This window comes from Hylobates moloch, unplaced genomic scaffold, assembly GCF_009828535.3.
Source record: "Hylobates moloch isolate HMO894 unplaced genomic scaffold, HMol_V3 SCAFFOLD_13, whole genome shotgun sequence".
NCBI classification, from domain to species: domain Eukaryota; kingdom Metazoa; phylum Chordata; class Mammalia; order Primates; family Hylobatidae; genus Hylobates; species Hylobates moloch.
Window position 1 is genome coordinate 1495600 of NW_026652288.1, and position 17303 is coordinate 1512902.

Here is a 17303-nt window from a genome sequence, read left to right on the forward strand (position 1 = left end):
CTTTGTGAGGCACATCACAGCCCCCTGCACTTAGGAACACCAGACACTTCAGCTGCTCTGCGAATGCACAGGAGTAACTACAAACGCATTGAGATCATTGCCTGTGTCTACAAATTAACTTCAGCAGGGAGGTGAACTCGCAAATGGAGTCCCCAGATCATGAGGGTGGACTGTGGATGTTTCTAAGGGCTTAAGTGGCTCTCCTCTCTCCTGCTCCTCCAGAGTCCCCCAGTTTTCCTCTGCAGAACTCTCTACACACCTGCGCTGGTTGGTGACAAGAGAGACCCTCAGAACAAAACAGATTTGCAGGTGGAATCAAGAAAATCAGGCACCAGACATGCTGAGAGCGAGGGCGACAGGGGAGGGGGTGCCATCCTTGTTATCTGTGGCCTGGGGTGGCCCCAAAGCTGCTCCTGGGTGGAGAAACCCCGGATGAGGGCCTGAGGGACAGAGGCAGAAATGTGGGCACACTGGGGTTCCAGGGAGCAAATCGTCCAGTGCTGAAGAGACCCTCAGGACTTGGGCTCGTGATTCCGGTGAGTAGTGAAGTCGGTGAAGGTGGGAGGCGGTTTTGAGAAAGACTGCTTTTCTTCTCAAGTGGCTTAGCTTTATATGAGAGGGCCAGAATGATCTCTGCCCCTGCTTTCTAAGGAAAGTGAGCTGTAACTGTCAAAGGGCACAGAGCTGGCATGGCCGTGCCTGCTGGGCCTTCCTGACCATGGGTGCCACGAGGGCTGGAGGGGTGCTCACCATTGCTGGCCCGCTGTTTGATGGTCAGCATCTGCTCTCCAGAAAGCTTTGCCTTCTTCATCGCTGATGTGGCTCTCGGGCATCCTGACAAGCTGTGGACAAGACACAGGACGGCCATTAGTCAACTGTCTAATGTCCCAGCCCTGCAGGGAAGTGGTGGTAAGCAAGATGTAGAACAGCATTATTTTATTAGGTTGGTTGATAGCAAAAGGCTGTCTGAAAATGGGAAAGAGCAAAAAGACCAATGCATACAGTATGACGGTTATGCACACATGGGGTGCATGTGTGTGTGTGCATCATGTGTGTGTCTGTGTACTCATGCATGCGGTGAGCACTGATCATGGGCGCTCGGCTGTGGCTGCCTCTCGGGGGGGTCTTGGGAGCTGGGGCTCTGAGAGCAGAGGAAATCTGCCCTTCATTGCATAACTTTCAGAGCTTTTGGGAACTTTTGTAGAGTGATAATATTGCTTAAAAATCTTTATTATGGGAAGCATCAAGCTTATAGAAACGTTGGGTTTAAAAGTTAATTTCAAATATACAAAAGTAGAGAGAGCAGAATAATGCACTCACCCCAAATTCAGCTGTTATCTCTCAAGGCTAGTCACCTGTGCCCCTCCTGCTTCCCCAATCTCAAAGGTGAAAACATAACTGCAATCTCCTTATCTCACAATTTTTAGCTGGTTTTCTAATATCCACAGCTATTCAGTCTGTTTTCAAACTTCCCAGGTGTCTCTTCACTTTTCTCAGACACTGGTTTGTCGACGTCAGGATGCATCTCAGCTCTTCACAGTGCATGTGGCAGACGTGCGCCTCCGGGGCAGGAAGGCGCCTCTGCCTCCTTTTCTGTCCTGTTGGGTGTTTGCTGAAGACGGCGTGTCCTGCGTGTGGAGCGCCTCTTCCTGCAGTCCCGTGCCTCGGCTTCCTCACAACTCCTCAGTCTCCAAGGGGCCTTCCCTCCCTCCCAGGGGCTCCTGGACATGCTGGTCAACTGGAGTCCTCACTGTGCTAAAGGCCAGGGGCCATCTGGCCCTTAACTGTGGGTGAGGTGAAAAACTTCTGTATATGATGCTTTTTTCTTTTTTTTTTTTTGAGACAGAGTCTGGCTCTGTCACCCAGGCTGGAGTGCAGTGGCACGATCTCGGCTCACTGCAGCCTCCGCCTCCCGGGTTCCAGTGATTCTCCTGCCTCTGCCTCCCAATTACAGAATTACAGCCTCTGGGATTACAGGTGTGCGCCACCACGCCTGGCTAACTTTTGTATTTTTAGTAGAGACAGGGTTTCACCATATTGGCCAGGCTGGTCTTCAACTCCTGACCTCAGGTGATCTGCCCGCCTCGGCCTCCCAAAGTGCTAGGATTACAGGCATGAGCCACCGCACCCCGCCTATAATGTTTTATGTATGTATATGACATATGTGTTTATTCTCTCTATACATAATATTGTATTTCACCTGTATATTAAGTGTTAGATGGACCGTGTCCGTAAGTGGTGTGATGATGTGTTAGGGATATATCTAGAAACACTCTTTACTAGTGCAGGTAGATTACATAATTATTAGAAATATCTCTTTAATATCTGCATTAATATAATTAAGCTTTCTAAATATTATTTTTGTAATACACTTTCTTTTAAAATTTTTTTAAGAAAACAGGAAAATTCATAGCAGAAGAACTTGATTGTAATACATTTTCAACTGGGGATATTAGCGGTTGTTTTTGGGGAAATCCTATCTTTGTATAAAAATATTTTCAGTATTCTTCATCCACACCACAGGTCCAAGTTGTTATTTTTTTGATGTGACGTTTGCATCTCATAATTATAATAGAAAATTCATAAAATTCTAAATAATCATTGCTGTTGCCTGTGTCCCCTGAAAACTCGTGCACTGAAATCCTGACCCCCACCGGGATGGTGTTAGGAGGAGGGGCGTATGGGAAGTGAGGAGGCCTCGTGATGGGATCCGTGCCCTTATAACAGGGACCCAGACAGCTCCTTCACCCCTTCTCCCATGTGAGGGCAGAGTGAGAAGGCGCCGTCCACCAACCAGAGAGCAGCCCTCGCCAGACGCCGAATCTGCTGGTGCCTTGGTCTCGGACTTCCAGTCTCCAGAACTTGGAGGAATAAATTTCTGGTTTCTAGGCTGCCGAAGGTGTGGTATTTGTTTTTGCAGCCCTGGAACGTCTAGGATAATCACCAGTATTTGTTGCTTATACCAGAACTCTGTGGCTGTGAACTGCTGGGTTTGCTGATGATGTTCCTAGGTTCAGTGGGAGAAGGAGCAGCGGGGACTTTAACCCTGGCGTCATCAGCTCCGGCGTCATCAGCTCCGGCGTCATCAGCTCCGGCGTCATCAGCTCCGGCATCATCAGCTCCGGCGTCATCAGCTCCGGCGTCATCAGCTCCGGCATCATCAGCTCCCGCGTCCTATCCCATCCCAGGGCAGGCCACACGGGAAGCCCCGGGAGCAGAGAGGCGTCTGGGAACTGGGTGGCGTGATGGGGCGGGCACGGTGGGCGCCCCAGGAATCCGGACAGTCCCTGAGGGGGTCCTGGCTCATGGTTCCCTTTGCTGTTTTTTCGTTCATTTATTCATTACTAGACATTGGCACTGCTGCTTCTGATGGAGCCTCTCACCCTGCCTGCTGCTGTTTACGCTGGAAATCCCTGTGCTCCTCAAGCTCTCTTTAGTGTGGGGCGTGAAAGAACCCCTTGCGTTCCTGAGGGAACAGGCTCCTCTCCACTCCTCCCTGATACGGCCTGGGCAACAACCTGGCCGTCGTCCCCACTCCGGGGTACCCTCCTGGGTCTTCTCCTGCCTCCCCATCAGATCCCAGCAGGATGCCCTGCAAATCTGGCTGGGGTGGGGGCTGACATTTCTGCTTCCCTAGCTTATCCGTAAATCTGCTTCTGATGGCGAGCTGGATATTTTCATTTGTAAAATAAGAAGTTCTCAAAAGATCTGTTAAGGCTCTCCTAAAATAGATGCTTGGATTTTAACGCCACTTTTCCCCTTCCTGCCGCTGGACACGCTGCGGCTGTCACACACATCTTCCTGCAGGTGTGCCTGCACTTTGGCCCCCGCATCCAGGTAGACTCTGCAGTCGGTGACTACATCTGGCAAGTCCTTCGTGAGATCAGGAGGCCCATGGACCTCACACTGCACCCCCTGATGCTCTAACACACATCAGACGTGGAACTGGCTAGGAAAGACTTAGGCAGTCCTGTTTGCTCACTTGTGAAGTGAGAATAAAATATAGAATTGACTGTGCTTGTGAAGTTTAATGAAAAGAATATGTATTCTTGAGGGCAAGGATTAAAATGCACTTTTTTGTTCACTGCTCTGTATCCCCATGATGCAAGAGTGCTGGACATAGAATAGGTGCCCAGTGACGATTTCTGAAAGCATAAAATGTCTGAATGCACTTTGTGATGGCTCAGTGAGTGGGGGCCCAGGGTGAGTGTGAGTGCACCCAGGCTCTGGAAGGTGCAGACTGAGCCCTCAAAGAGGCCTGCGGCAGGATTTTGCAGTACTTCCAAGTTAAGAGAAGACTCTTACCCAGGTGCGGTGGCTCATGCCTGTGATCCCAGCACTTTGGGAGGCCGAGGCGGGCAGATCACGAGGTCAGGAGTTCCAGACCAGCCTGGCCAACATGGTGAAACCCTGTCTCTACTAAAAATACAAAAATTAGCTGGGTGTGGTGGCAGGTGCCTATAATCCCAGCTACTTGGGAGGCTGAGGCAGGAGAATCTCTTGCACCTGGGAGGCAGAGGTTGCAGTGAGCCGAGATCGCACTGCTGCACTCCAGCCTGGGTGACAGAGCAGGACTCTGTCTCAAAAAAAAAAAAAAAAAAAAAGACTCTTGAGTGCAGCTGCCGCCCTGGGCTAAGATGAGAGGAGGGCTGGGGTGAGGGCCTCCTGCAGAGGTCCTAAGACTGTGACTGTAGGACGAGGGTGACGCCTGGTGGGTCCACGGTGCATCTGGCCCAGCCCGGCTCAGTGTGATCCTCACAAATGCAGGGGAGCAGCTCCCATCTTCCGCCCTCTGAACCTCTCTCGCCTTCCGCTGTCCGAACCTCCCCGGCCCTTTCAACTTTCCCTGTGTTTGCGAATGGCACTGAGGGGCCAGGAGCTGCAGGTGGGGAGAGAGGGAAGGCCACAAAGGCCCGCCTCCTCCTCCTTGCCACCCTCCCAGTGAGCAGCCTGTGCTGTTTGCGCCTGAAACCCCTCCCTTCTCTTCATCACTTCAGTCCAGGTCTGTGCTTCTCCCTCAGCGAGGCCCCTGGGCCTCAGCCTGGGTCCATCCGTTCCATCCCACAGCTGAGAAATGGCCCCACAGGCTCAGCTGTGATTGCCCCCACCCCCCCAGGAGAGCTTCCAGCAGCTTCTCTGAGAGTAGCTGCCAATGCTGGAATATTTCCTAGAGCACAGGTCCCCAAACCCCCTGCGGTGGCCTGTTAGGAACCGGGCGTACAGGCGGAGGTGGGCAGCGGGCGAGGGAGCATTCTCACCTGAGCTCCGCCTCCCGTCAGGTCAGCGGCGGGATTCGATTCTCACAGGAGCGCAAACGCTACTGAGAACTGCGCCTGCGAGGGGGTCTAGGCTGCGGGCTCCTTAGGAGAAGCTATTCCTGGTGATCCCAGGTGGAACGGTTTCATCCAGAAACCATCCCACCCTTCTTCTGTGGAAAAATTAGCTTCCATGAAACCGCTCCCTTGTGCCAAAAGGTTGGGGGCCGCTGCCCTAGGCCTTTGCGACGGGCTCTTCTCACACGTGCTGCCTCCCCCTGTCCACTCACGAATTCCGCAAGCCAGCGATCTTCTCTGCCGCTAGGTGAACGCCCCTGGCGCTCCCACTTGAGTTTGCTGTCCCGCCCTGTCCCCATCCAACTGACCTCCCAACTCTTCACTGTTTTCTCCACAAAGCAGGGCCCGGCCTGCACCAGGAGGCCCTCCCGGCCCAGGCTCGGGCCCACCACAACGTTGCCTTCCTCGAATCCCCTCCACCCTGGAGCACAGCCTCCCGGGACCTGGACATGGGCAGTTCACATCCTTGGTTATCTTTTCCTCTTCTGCTGGTCTGAGGGTGGTTCCTCGGAATGCCGACCACATTGCTATGTGTATCCAGGTGTGCAGGAGCCTTTGCAGATGGGACGTGTTTGGTAAAAATGCACAGCATAGAAAATGGAAACAGACTGACATTATGTCAGTGATTTTTCCTTTAGGATTCGGCTTTTGCAGAAACTATCCCCAGCCTCCACCTCACTGGGGGTGCGGAGCTCCCCAGCCTCTTTCTCTTTTATGGGTCTTGCTGCAGAATTTTTAAAGATCTGCTCAGTTAAGTTCTTTAGGGCAGATCTCACTTTCTTTTTCCGACAGTGGACTAAACTCTTGCAGAATTGCAGGTGCAGGTCTGGCGGAGAGCATTCACCCATGAACGAACAGCTCCTTAGCGGTGGGGCGAAGAGTGGAACCTCGTTTCCCTGGCTCTGCTCCAGGCTTGCTTCTTAGGGATTCTTGTTACCTGCAACCTAGGAGCTCCAGGGAGAAGTGAAGTACGGGCTTGGAAGTCAGACTTTCTCTGCTAAGTCCTGCTTCTGCTGCTGACTTATTCTAGTGGCCTCTCTAAGCCCGGGTGTTTCATTTGTAAAATGGGAATTTAAAAGCAAACAAATTCCCTACCTCACAGGAATATTTTGAAGGTCAAATATAGAGAAAGGATATTAAATGAGAACCACGAAAGGCAGATGTCAGGATAGCCAGGCCTGGGAGAACAGGTGAGGTTCCGTCCTGTGGAATCAGCTCAGTGAGCTCCGGCTGCTGCAGGCCTGGCTCTCTGGGGGACACGGTTGAGAGCCTGAGGTGAGGCCCCTCTGCGGCTGGGCTTGGTGCCCCAGCTCCCAGAGCCTGGCTATGTTGGTCCGGATGTCTCTGCCACTTTCGCTGAGCAGCATCAACAGGCCCCTTCCCCGTCCTCTCTGTCGCTGGGGTCCCTCCCTGCTCCCACTCGTCACGAGGAGGTGCATTGGCTTCTTCAGCGGCTCTTCCCTCATGATGCTGTCAGCTCCACCCCAGCAGGGCCATCCCTGTGTCCTTTCCACCCTCTCCACTCAGAATCACGGTTCGTGCCTGGGATACCATGGGCCCTGGAGGGATATCTGTCGTGTGAATAAAATAGGAAGGACAGTGTCCTGCCTCTCAGTGGTCAGGAAGCAGGAGGGGCCGAGAGACCGAGCTGCTTTCTGGCTCTGATTCTGAGGAGGGAAGAGTGTGGGGGTGCACCCCACTGGGTACACCTCCATGGAATCCTAACAGCCACCCCTTCCCCATGCCCTGCCCCCGGAACTCCTGGCCTCTCCACACCAGTTGGCCAGGCCAGTGTCCCAGGGCTGCCTGGCCCATCTCTCCTTTGTCCTGTATTTTATCTTTTCTAGTTTAGAATTATTTTTTGTCTCTTCTTAGCCATAGATGGCTTTTCCTGCATTCAAACCCTTAGACTGGGGCGTGGCTCCCTGTGCATCAGCACGTTTCATCACCAATGGAACGCCCTGTGGCACAGTTATCTCTTTTTTTTTTCTTTTAAAAATATTTTAATAGAAACTAGGTCTCACTATGCTGCCCAGGCTGGTCTCGAACTCCTGATCTCAAGCGACCCTCCTGCCTCAGCCTCCCAAAGTGCTAGGATTACAGGTATGAGCCACCACATTCAGTCTTTTTGTTGTTGTTGTTAAGAAATAAAAGAGAAATTTTGATGGCTTAAAGTCCCATGTTAACAATGTTGTATTATCCATGACTAACACATCACACAAGCACTTTCCAGCTCAGGGAGTGTTTGGGGACCCCAGGCAAGCGATCATTCTGAGCTACGCTCTATGGATTAGCAAATGAAGCAGAAGCACTTGGGGAAACCAGACAGGCCCCGCCGACAGCAGTTGTGTGGTGCCCGGCAGTTCCTGGCTCAGGAGCAGAGCTCCCCGCCGGGTTCCCAGAAGCTTTGGGCCCCAGGGGGCACCCCCAGAGGAGGGAGGGAGGAGCCGCTTAAGCCCCCAGCACCACTCACGATGCTTCCTCCCTCCTGTTTTAGATCCAGCAGAGAAACCAGCCTAACAGGGAGGAGGTGCTGTGTGAGGAGCCAAGGACATTCCCAGCAAATACTTTCACAGCTTAAAAGCCGCAGCCAAAAGCAGCTGCTGAGGCTACGCCAAGACGAAGGCGCATAAAATGAGGACGGACATGGTGCACGTTGGCTGCTTTGACTTGACTTCAGGGAAACCCCGTCACCCACGTTCTCTCGCTTCAGGCGCTTCTTTCAAGGCCACTGAGTGAGCGCAGAGTGACAGCTGTGGCCCCCCAGGAGGTGGCCCTGTCCCGTTCCTATGCCCCAGTGTATGCACGGGACCTCACTGCCCGGCTGGGGGCCTGGGGCCTGCATTGTAGGGTGAGAGGTAGACCAGAGGACCCCGGGGTCCTGCCAGTTGCTTGCGTCCCAGGGTGGACCCCTGTTGTCAGCAGCACCCAGGGGTCCCTGCAGACAGCGTGCTCCAGAGGAGCTGCACATGGCCACCTTCTCCTCAGCTCCCCATGGGGCCCTCAGCTCCTGAAATCATGCAGTGTGGTCTGAAGGTGGCTCCTGCTGGGAGGTGGGCACTGGGGTACTTGTCCACTCTCATGTCAAAAAGGCCCATTTCCTCATGACTTGATTATAAAATTCCTTATTAAGAGTATTTAGATAGTCATATCTATTAGGCATCTCCCCATCCTGGCTTCTCCTACCTTGAACATAAACGAACAGAACTAAGTTATGTGTGGTTAATGAAGTGCATGGGAGAGAACCACCCAGAGGACCGACCGCTCCAGGAAGCAGAGGCCACCAGTGCAGGGAGGCAAGTCCCCCATGGGTGGGGGGATAGGGGCGCCACACGGCCGGAGAGTGCAGAGTCCACATTCCTGGACCCACACTGCGGTTCAGCACCGGCTTTGCCCACAGTCTCACGCTGCTTCTCTTCACTCTCAGTTAATAAAACTGCCTGCTGGGAATGACAAATAATGGTGTTATTTAAGGAGCAGGAGCCTTCAGCAAGAGTTTGGGAAACTAAATTAGGAAACAAAGACGGGCCTGAAGAATGATGCATTCTGTCCAAACGCAACTGTGTCGGTGCCGCCAATTCCAATCCAGTGACTGCACTGCCAGCTCAGGTCCAATTTGGAAGAGAACCCTGTGAGCGGGCCCAGCGCGGCCCTGGTGCGGGGACAGTGCCATCTAGCGGTGGCCTGGGGGCGGTGCTGGTCCAGGGCTCTCAGGGGAAAGTCCACACACCTGGCTGAGCCAGAGAGGTCAGCCCACGGCTGGTCTCGGGTGGTAAACTATAAAGAGGGCGCTTACTATTTTATTCACACGTTAGTTCTGAACGGGAGACCCAGCAGCCTGTTACCGAAACGCTTCTCCAATTAAAGTCAAGTGCTGCTGAGTGTAGGTTTGGAAGTCACCAAGTTTCAGTGAGGGGAAGTTCCGGGCAGCAAGTAGTTAAGTGGCTGCTCCACCCGCTTGCCCCAGGCCCCAGACGTCTGGCACCAGGCGTCAGCACCGGGGATTCCAGACGAAGGTTCTAGGGAAAGCTTTAGAAGGGCTTCAAACCGAGCTCGGGGGAGGCCCTGACATTTTTATCAGGACATCAGCCTAGAAGGGCCTTTTTCTGGAGAACATTACAGTTGGAAATAACTGAATAAGTGAAATTTTCGAAGGGAGATATGGTTAACAAGACACAGAGATTGGGAAGAAAAATAAGTAATTTGAGAGGAGGTGGGAGTGTGTGTAGAAGCTTTGTTGCACCTGGAAGGTGCTGGGATGAGGAGAACTCAGGACAAAGAGCTCCAGGTGGGAAGAGCCCAGCCATGTGCAGTCTGCGATTCAGTATCCTCTGAAAATCAGCTGCACACAGCCAGGGGCAGTTTCCTTCACACCGAGTTTCACTCTAATAACATTTTATTTATTTTACTATTCCCTATTCCACTGCTACTATTTTAATACTCTATATAATATGTAATTTATATGAGACGCACACTCCGGGTGTATACATACACTATTACTGTATATTTTAATCCTATTCTTGTCATTGATTGACTCATGATGACGAGAGCATCTCCTCAACAAGCAAACGTGGATTTGGTGCAGCAGCCACAGCCTCTCCTGCATTTGCCCCGGTCCCCACGAGAGCAGCTCTTCTGTGGTTTGCTTCCCGGACTCTGGCCCCAGCATATGTGAGGAAGGGCAGGAGGGTGTTCTTGGAGCCACGTGATATTTCTGCCTCTGACTGTGTATCACATCTGCTTCCATCTCAGTGGGAAGCAATGACACTGTGGTCCCTTCTCAAGCCAAGATCCAGAATTTGGAGGTTTTTCCCCTAAAAATATTCTGTGCCAAACAGGATGCTCTCAAACCATGGAGAGAGGGAAGTGTTTCTAGAACAGTGATCTCTGTGCCAGGTGGACGACTTGGCCACAGCCACATGGGCAGGTGGTGCAGGAAGTGCAGCCGTGGGTGGCTGTGTGACCACCCAGAGGGCCCCCAGCTCCCAGCTCCCAGCCCAGGTCCCTTCCACTGGGGTGCACGTCCACCTGCCTCAGGAGACAAAGGTCCCTCTCAAAGCCTGAGGGATGGCAGCTACCCACACAGCTCATTCCTGCAGCCCAGGGAGGCCACCTGCCTCCTGCCCAAGGGATGGATTCTGGAGCCCCTGCTATTCAGCAGTGACAATCAAAACACTGTTAGGAGAAGGAGGCCTGAGAAGAGACGTTTTGAAGAGCCACTTCCATAGGTCGTCAAACTTCCTATCTCTATTCACTCATCAGCAACACTTACCTCCTGTCCTCAAGCACAGGCCTAACAGGAGGGTCATGCCAATGCTAACAGCAGTGGTGAGCTGCTGTAAATGCTTTACTTATCACATGCTGGCATGCTCTTCAGACTTGGCCCACTGCTCAAACAATCTATGACCATCCCATTTTACAGAGGAGAGAACTGAGATGCAGAATAGCTAACTTGCCCCAGACCATACACTCAGAAAAGGCAGGGCTGAGTTTACACCCAGGCCATCCAGCACCAGCCTCATTCTCCACTCCTCCTCCTGCGGCCGTGAGTGACAGATGCTACACTCGGGCCCTGCCAGTGCAGTTTGGGCAGAGGTCCCTGTGAATACACATGCCCTACAGGGATGCGCATGATCCGATGATGGGATGCTCTGCACCATTACAGAGGGAGGTGGAGTCTGCATGGGGTTTAAAGACAGACATTTATTTGAAGGAGACAAGGAGCAGTGGAAGGGCCGAAGAAGCCTGAGCAGCACGCCTTCAGCTTTGAATTTAGGTCTGGGTGCAACCAAGGGGCAGAGAGACAGGGAGCTGGAGGGATGGGTAAGAGCTTATTAGGGAAGATCTCAAGTGCCTTATGGAGGAGAATGGATTTGGCTTCTAGGCAATGACAAAGGATTGGAAGCATGTAATCCTGGCAACCACACAGTAGAGTCTGCTTGGTAGAGAGCTCACTGGCAACAGCATGGAGGATGCTTGCAGAGGGCAGAGCGCAGTGGGGGGCCAGTGAGGAAGCTGGCAGAGGGGCCTGGGAGAGGAATGAGGGAGCACAGCCTGAGGCAGCAATGGGTACAGAAGAGAGCACCCACTCAAGAGGAGTAAGAAGGGCTGGGTCTTGGTCACCCATTGGATGGAGCTTGCTGCTTTTGCATTCCAAATTGATAGTTTGGTTGGGTATAGAATGCTGAGTGTGCAATCATTTTCCTAAGAGTTTTGAAGGCATTGTTCTATTTGATTCTTGTTTCCAGCATTGCAGTTGAGTACATCTTTTAGCTTCCTTTTCTTTTGTCTCTCCCTTTGTCTCTATTTGTCTCTCTCTCTCTCTGTATCCCCACTCCAAGTTCTCAAAATTTCATGATGATGAACCTCTGTGTGGTTGGCTATGACAGTTTTATATGTCAACTTGGAGAGGACACAGCATCCAGTTGCTTAATCAAATACTTATCTAAGTGTTGCTGCGAAGGTATTTTGTAGAGTGACTAACATCTACCATCGGTTGCCGTTGTTGTTGTTGAGACAGGGTTTTGCTGTTGTTACCTAGGCTGGAGTTCAGTGGCATGATCATACTCACTGTAGCCTCCAACTCTTGGGCTCAAGCAATTCTCACTCCTCAGCCTCCCAAATAGCTATGACCACAGGATGTGCCACCATGCCTGGTTAATTTTTAAATTTTTTGTAGAGATGATGTCTTGCCATGTTGCCCAGGTTGGTCTAAAACTCTTGGGCTCAAGTGATCCTCCTGCCTCCTCCTCCCCAAATACTGGGATTACAGGTGTGAGCCGCCACACTTGGCCTAGTTGACTTTAAGTAAGGAGATTATTCTCAATACTCTCAGTGGGTGGGACTCAAGCAGTCAAAAGACCTTAAGAACATAACTAAGGTTTCCCCGAGGAAGAAGAAATTCTCCCTGTGGAATGGAACTTCTTCTGACCAAGAGTTTCTAGGCTGCCTGTCTGCCCTACAGATTTTGGACTTGCAGAGCCAGCCCCAGATGGTGTCAGCCAGTTCCTGGTGATGAACCCATCCATATATAAATCCTACTGGTCCTGCTTCTCAGGTAGAGCCCTGGACGACACAGAACCATTTCATGATTGCGTGGCTACTCAATGAGGCCTTTATATCTGAAAACTCAAGATCTCTGCCATGGGGATTTTCCTTGATTTCTTTCTTTGGGAATTTTCTTTCTTCCATTTTCTCTACTCGCTCTACTTCTTCAGAAACTCCTATTAGTTGATTATTAACGCTCCTGAATTCTTTCTCTATTTTTTTTTAACAAAATCTTTCATCTTCTTTTCTCATCTCTTGATAATTTATGGGACATTATCTCAATTTTACATTTTAACTTTCTAAGTAAACTTTTAATTTATTTTTTAAAACAGATATTCGTGTTCTCTGAATGTTTCTTGGGTTATGAATACAATATATTTTAATGTTCTTTCTGTTCTTTTCTGTCTGATAACAAATTATAGGTTTTTAAAAAGATTGCTCCTCTTTGCAGAAATGTTTCTGCTTCCTCTGAGCTTTTTTTTGCCCCCTGGTAAGGCTGGTTTGTTTACTTGGTTTCCGCCCTGTTGTTTACTGCTTGCCTTCAGTGGCCGGAGTCCTTGGCTGTTCACTAATACTTCCCAGACACTGGTGCCTGGAAGCCCTTTATCTTGAATCTGTTGGTTCTAGAGAAGAGGCCTCTGCTCTGTCTGGAGTGGCAGGGAGTGGAGAAGGCAGAGGAGCAGGAGGAGCCGCTGGATTCCCGGAGCCACACGGGACCAAGGCCTTGGGGCCCGTCCATCTCACTTGACGTTCCCATCTTCAGTACAACAGCTCATCCTGTTTCCAGCTCTTCCTAGGACTAGCTCCAGAGCTTCTGTTCTAGCTTATCCTTCTGCCAGAGAGAAGGAGGCCTGTGGCAGGGCATCCAGGAGTCGAACCCCTCTTAGACAGTTCAACTAGTCCTCTGTTTTCTGACCAACTCTGAATCCCCACTCTAGGTCCCAGCCTCTTTTCTATGGAGGTTCTGCACGCTCTTCACTCCTCTTTTTCTGGGTTTTCTTCACTCTTTCTCTCCACCCCCATCCTCTCCCTCCCCTGCCAGCTCCTCTGCAGGGAGCTGAGGCCTGAGCCACGTGTGCTTGGGCTGGGCGGCTCCCAGTGCCTTTTGGTTGGGATGGCCTGCACTTCCCTTCCTTATTTCGTTATTTAGTTGCATTATATTTGTGGGTTTATAAGGGGAGAGCGGGTCATTTTAGTAGTGTTTTAAGATTTAGTGGAGATATATGTGATTTCAGTCTGTAGAGTTTGGCTAGGATTCCCAATAGAGATGCCTAATAAACCCAGTATTGAGGAACACACGTGCACCTTTCTGCAAAGTGTCTGCCATCTTTGTGTGGGTTGGGTCTGTTTCCTGGAGAGCGCAGGGTGTGTCCACTGTCAGCCCCTCTTCCCCAGGGATGCTCCTGCGTGCTCAGCAGGCACCTGGCTGCCACACGATGGCGAGGGCTGGCCCTGGGACCACATGGGTCTGAGGGCGGAGGCAGAAGCGTGGCCTGCAGCCTGTGTCCTTTGAGAGGGGCCCCTTCCTTCCTCCAGGGACAGGATGGCTATTGTGGCAGCAAACTCACCCTGAGGTGGTCTCCAAGTGTCAAGGGCTAAGGCACAGGACCCAGGCATCTGGGCCCCTGGCAGTCAGAAGCCACCACCTCACGGCGGCTGCTGTGTCCACAGTGAAACCCTCCTCTCCCGTGAAGGCCCCTTTTGGGCTGCCTGCTGCCGAGTACTGAGTCTAATCCTAGCAGAAGAAGGGAAATGTTTGGTTGTGTTTCTCCTTTTGCTTGCATCTCAGGAGGCTCAGCTGTTAACATTGTCACTGCTGTGGCTTGGCTGTGTCTCCTGAAGGGACATGTTGATGGCCTGGCCCCCACACCTGTGAAAGGGACCTTATTGCACCTCGTTTTCTTTTTAACATGTGAACCATAACTCTTCTGCAAATGTGAGCCTTTGCCCTAAGCTCCTCAAATGGCATTGACACGTGGGAGGAGAAGATCATCAATGAGGAGACACCTGTCCTGCTGCACAGCCCTGTGGCAGCTTGCCCTCCCCAGGCAGACCCAGCAGGGGTGCCCAGCTGGTGGTGCTGGCTGTTATGGTTGTGGTGGTGAGGGCTGCTGCAGCTGTTGTCATAGCTGTAGCTGTGTAGCTGTAGTTGTCAGAGCTGCAGCTGTATAGCTGCTGTGACTGTGGTTGTGATTACAGCCGTTGTTGTCATAGCTATAGCTGTGGCAGCTGTAGTTGTAGCCTTCTCTCCACTCGGGGCACTCAGGTCCACCCTATCTGGCTCAGGGCTTCAGCTCCGGGGTCCTGGAAGAGGGAGCAGGCAGCGGGCTGGAGTGGTTGTGGTTGACGCTGGAGGGCAGCCTCTGAGTAGCTCCCCAGGAGGGAAGCAAAGGCTGCAGGGAGGGCTTGCGTCAGGCTCCTAGGAGGAGCAGCAACGAGGCTGGGTGCCTGTAGGAAGACCCGTGGCTGGCAGCGTGTTCAGCCCTGCAGGTGGGTCAGGCTCCTGGGAGGAGCAATGATGAGGCTGGGTGCCTGCAGGAAGACCCGTGGCTGGCAGCGTGTTCAGCCCTGCACTGCCAATGGTGGCGGCCCTCATCTTGTGTGGTCAAATTAACATTTATATTTACTGAAATCAAACAATTTTAAAAAGTCAGTTCTCTGTCACAGGGGCCAAACTTCAAGAGCTGAGTAGTCTTGGGTGTCCAGTGACCATCACGTGGCACAGTGTTGGCCTGGGCCTTGCTGTCCCTGGCACGACCCATGGGATGAGGCCACGCCTCCCCCCCAGCGGGACCACCGGGCAGAGGTGATGTGGGATGCTCAGTGGCTTTTCAAGGAAAGTGCCAAGCCCTCTCCATGGGGGTTGGGGAATGTTTTTAGTTTGGATTCTAAACAGAAAGCGATTCTTGCTATAGAACAAATTTAAATAATAGCTAATATAGCAGACTAGACTTACTAAACATATTCCCATGCTTAGGACCCTGCATTAACCATTTTAGATACATGACCCCAACTAATTCTTCCAACAATCTGTAATGTAGATTCAGTTTGGTATTTTCTCCATGTCGCTCTAGGGTTAGGTAATTTTGTGCCCAGCAGAGCAGGACGGCGCTCTGTCCTATGGGAAATACTGCCTTCCTGGAATGTTCCTTCCAACCCAGAGTGCTGAGAAGGCTGGCAGGACAGGGGCCAGAACGTGTCGGACGTCAGCGCCAGCCTGGAAGGAGAGGTTGGATCCCAGAGAAGGCTGAGCACAGGGAGGAGAGGGGTGCGGGCCTCTGCCTTTGAGCTGCTCTTGTCCTGAAGTTTGCTTCCTGGGCCCTGTGAGACCTCGGGGGCCAGCCTGTGACACCCCGGCCAGGCCATGCGAGGGTGGCGCCGGGACACTGCCCTCTGCAGCTCCTCTGGGGAGCACTGACCAGCACTCAGGGGATGGACCCATGCAGCGAGTTGTCCAGAGGAGAGAGTGGGGGAGGACTCCGCAGTATCCAGGCCGATGCATAATTTGTTCTTCTTATGCATTTTACCACCATTTTGGCTAGCATTTGGTGCTTCAAGGAACAGCTGTTAGAGGCAAAAAAGGCATTTGCGTTTCAAAGGCTTCGCTTTGTGGATGCCAAATCCCAGAGACAGGAGGAACTCCTTGCAGCAGCCATAGATTTGGAAGGATGCATCCCCATCAGGTAGCGGGCGGAGGAATCTCCAGGGAGGAGACGGAGCAGGGAGAGGAGAGGAGGGAGAGGAGTAAGGGGTTTGGATGCCTGCGGGTCCTCAGAGAGTGCCTGAGAGCCAGACTTTCTCCCTCTCCCCTGAGAGCAACATGGAGCTGGGGAAAGAGACCTCAGACACGCCACTCCCCTGCCTTCCTGATGGCGACAGACACAGAGAGGCCTCAAGGCTGGGAGCCGGGAAGGTGTAGGAGCCGCCCATGACGCTGGTGCTCTGGCCGGGACGGGGACCCCCAGGAGCTGCCACTTGCCCCAAAGGTGCACCTGGGGTGAAAATGGGGGGGAGGCACCAAGCGACCTAGGTCATGGTGAGCAAGCTCTCACCATACAGTGGAGGAGAAGACAGAAATCAGTTCAGTTACAGAAAACAGATACATTGGTAGAATTTACATATTATAACATAATTCTATTTAAAAGTTGGCATACTCCTGAAAACCTACTTACTCTTCCCTTAAAAATCAAGTAATATTATGTCTATTAGAAATTATTTGGAGAAATCAAAGGATCGGAATTACAGCCTTAGCTTCACACTAATTATGAGAATGTCAAAGTTTTTTGTTTGTTTGTTTAATTGAGATTAATTCACTTATGGGAACTTGCTTTTAAAAGATCAGATTCCCCATCTCTTTATTGGATATAAGAATGATCCTATTTGTTTGTATTGTTAATTTTTTGTTTGTATATTGGTTTTCCCTATAAAATTGTAACAGGCTAAGTTTCTTGGGACAGAGACTGTCTTGACATTTTCATTTCTCTGAAGATCCTAGCGCAGTGGCTGGATAGCCCCCTTCCAGTGGGCAGAATCCTAAGGTGGCCCCAAAGTCTCCCCGTGTGCACCTGCCGTGCGTGGGCCTCTGTCCTTGAGTGTGGGTGGCCCTGCGAACATAGTACAGTCATCGCTCCCATGATGGGGTGACATCCTATGAGACCCCAGCCCAGCTGCCAAGCGGTGAGGCCACCGGCTGTGTGGCCAGGACCTGGGGACCTCATCCGCGGAGGACGACTCTGCCCAACGTCCAGCAGGACAGTCGGGCCTGACGGCTGCAAGCTCAGGACCTGAGTTCTGCCAGGAACCCGCATGAGCTGTGAGTTAGACTGAGCTAGACTGTGAGCTCCAGGGGGGATGCCACCTGCAGAGGACCCCCTTAGGCCAGCCTGGGCTTCCACCCTGGGAAAACTGAGCTAATAAAAGGGC

General features: G+C 52.0%; 1 protein-coding gene across 15 annotated transcripts in view; it reads right to left on the minus strand.

Moving 5' to 3' along the window:
* MYT1L (myelin transcription factor 1 like) overlaps positions 1-17303 on the minus strand; it is a 532891-nt gene that overhangs the window by 16775 nt on the left and 498813 nt on the right. For all 15 annotated transcript variants that reach the window (XM_032172073.2, XM_058426326.1, XM_032172071.2 and 12 more), the window contains one exon: positions 751-842. In XM_032172073.2, the coding sequence (XP_032027964.1) occupies positions 751-842 (92 nt within the window). The remainder of the gene's footprint in view (positions 1-750; positions 843-17303) is intronic.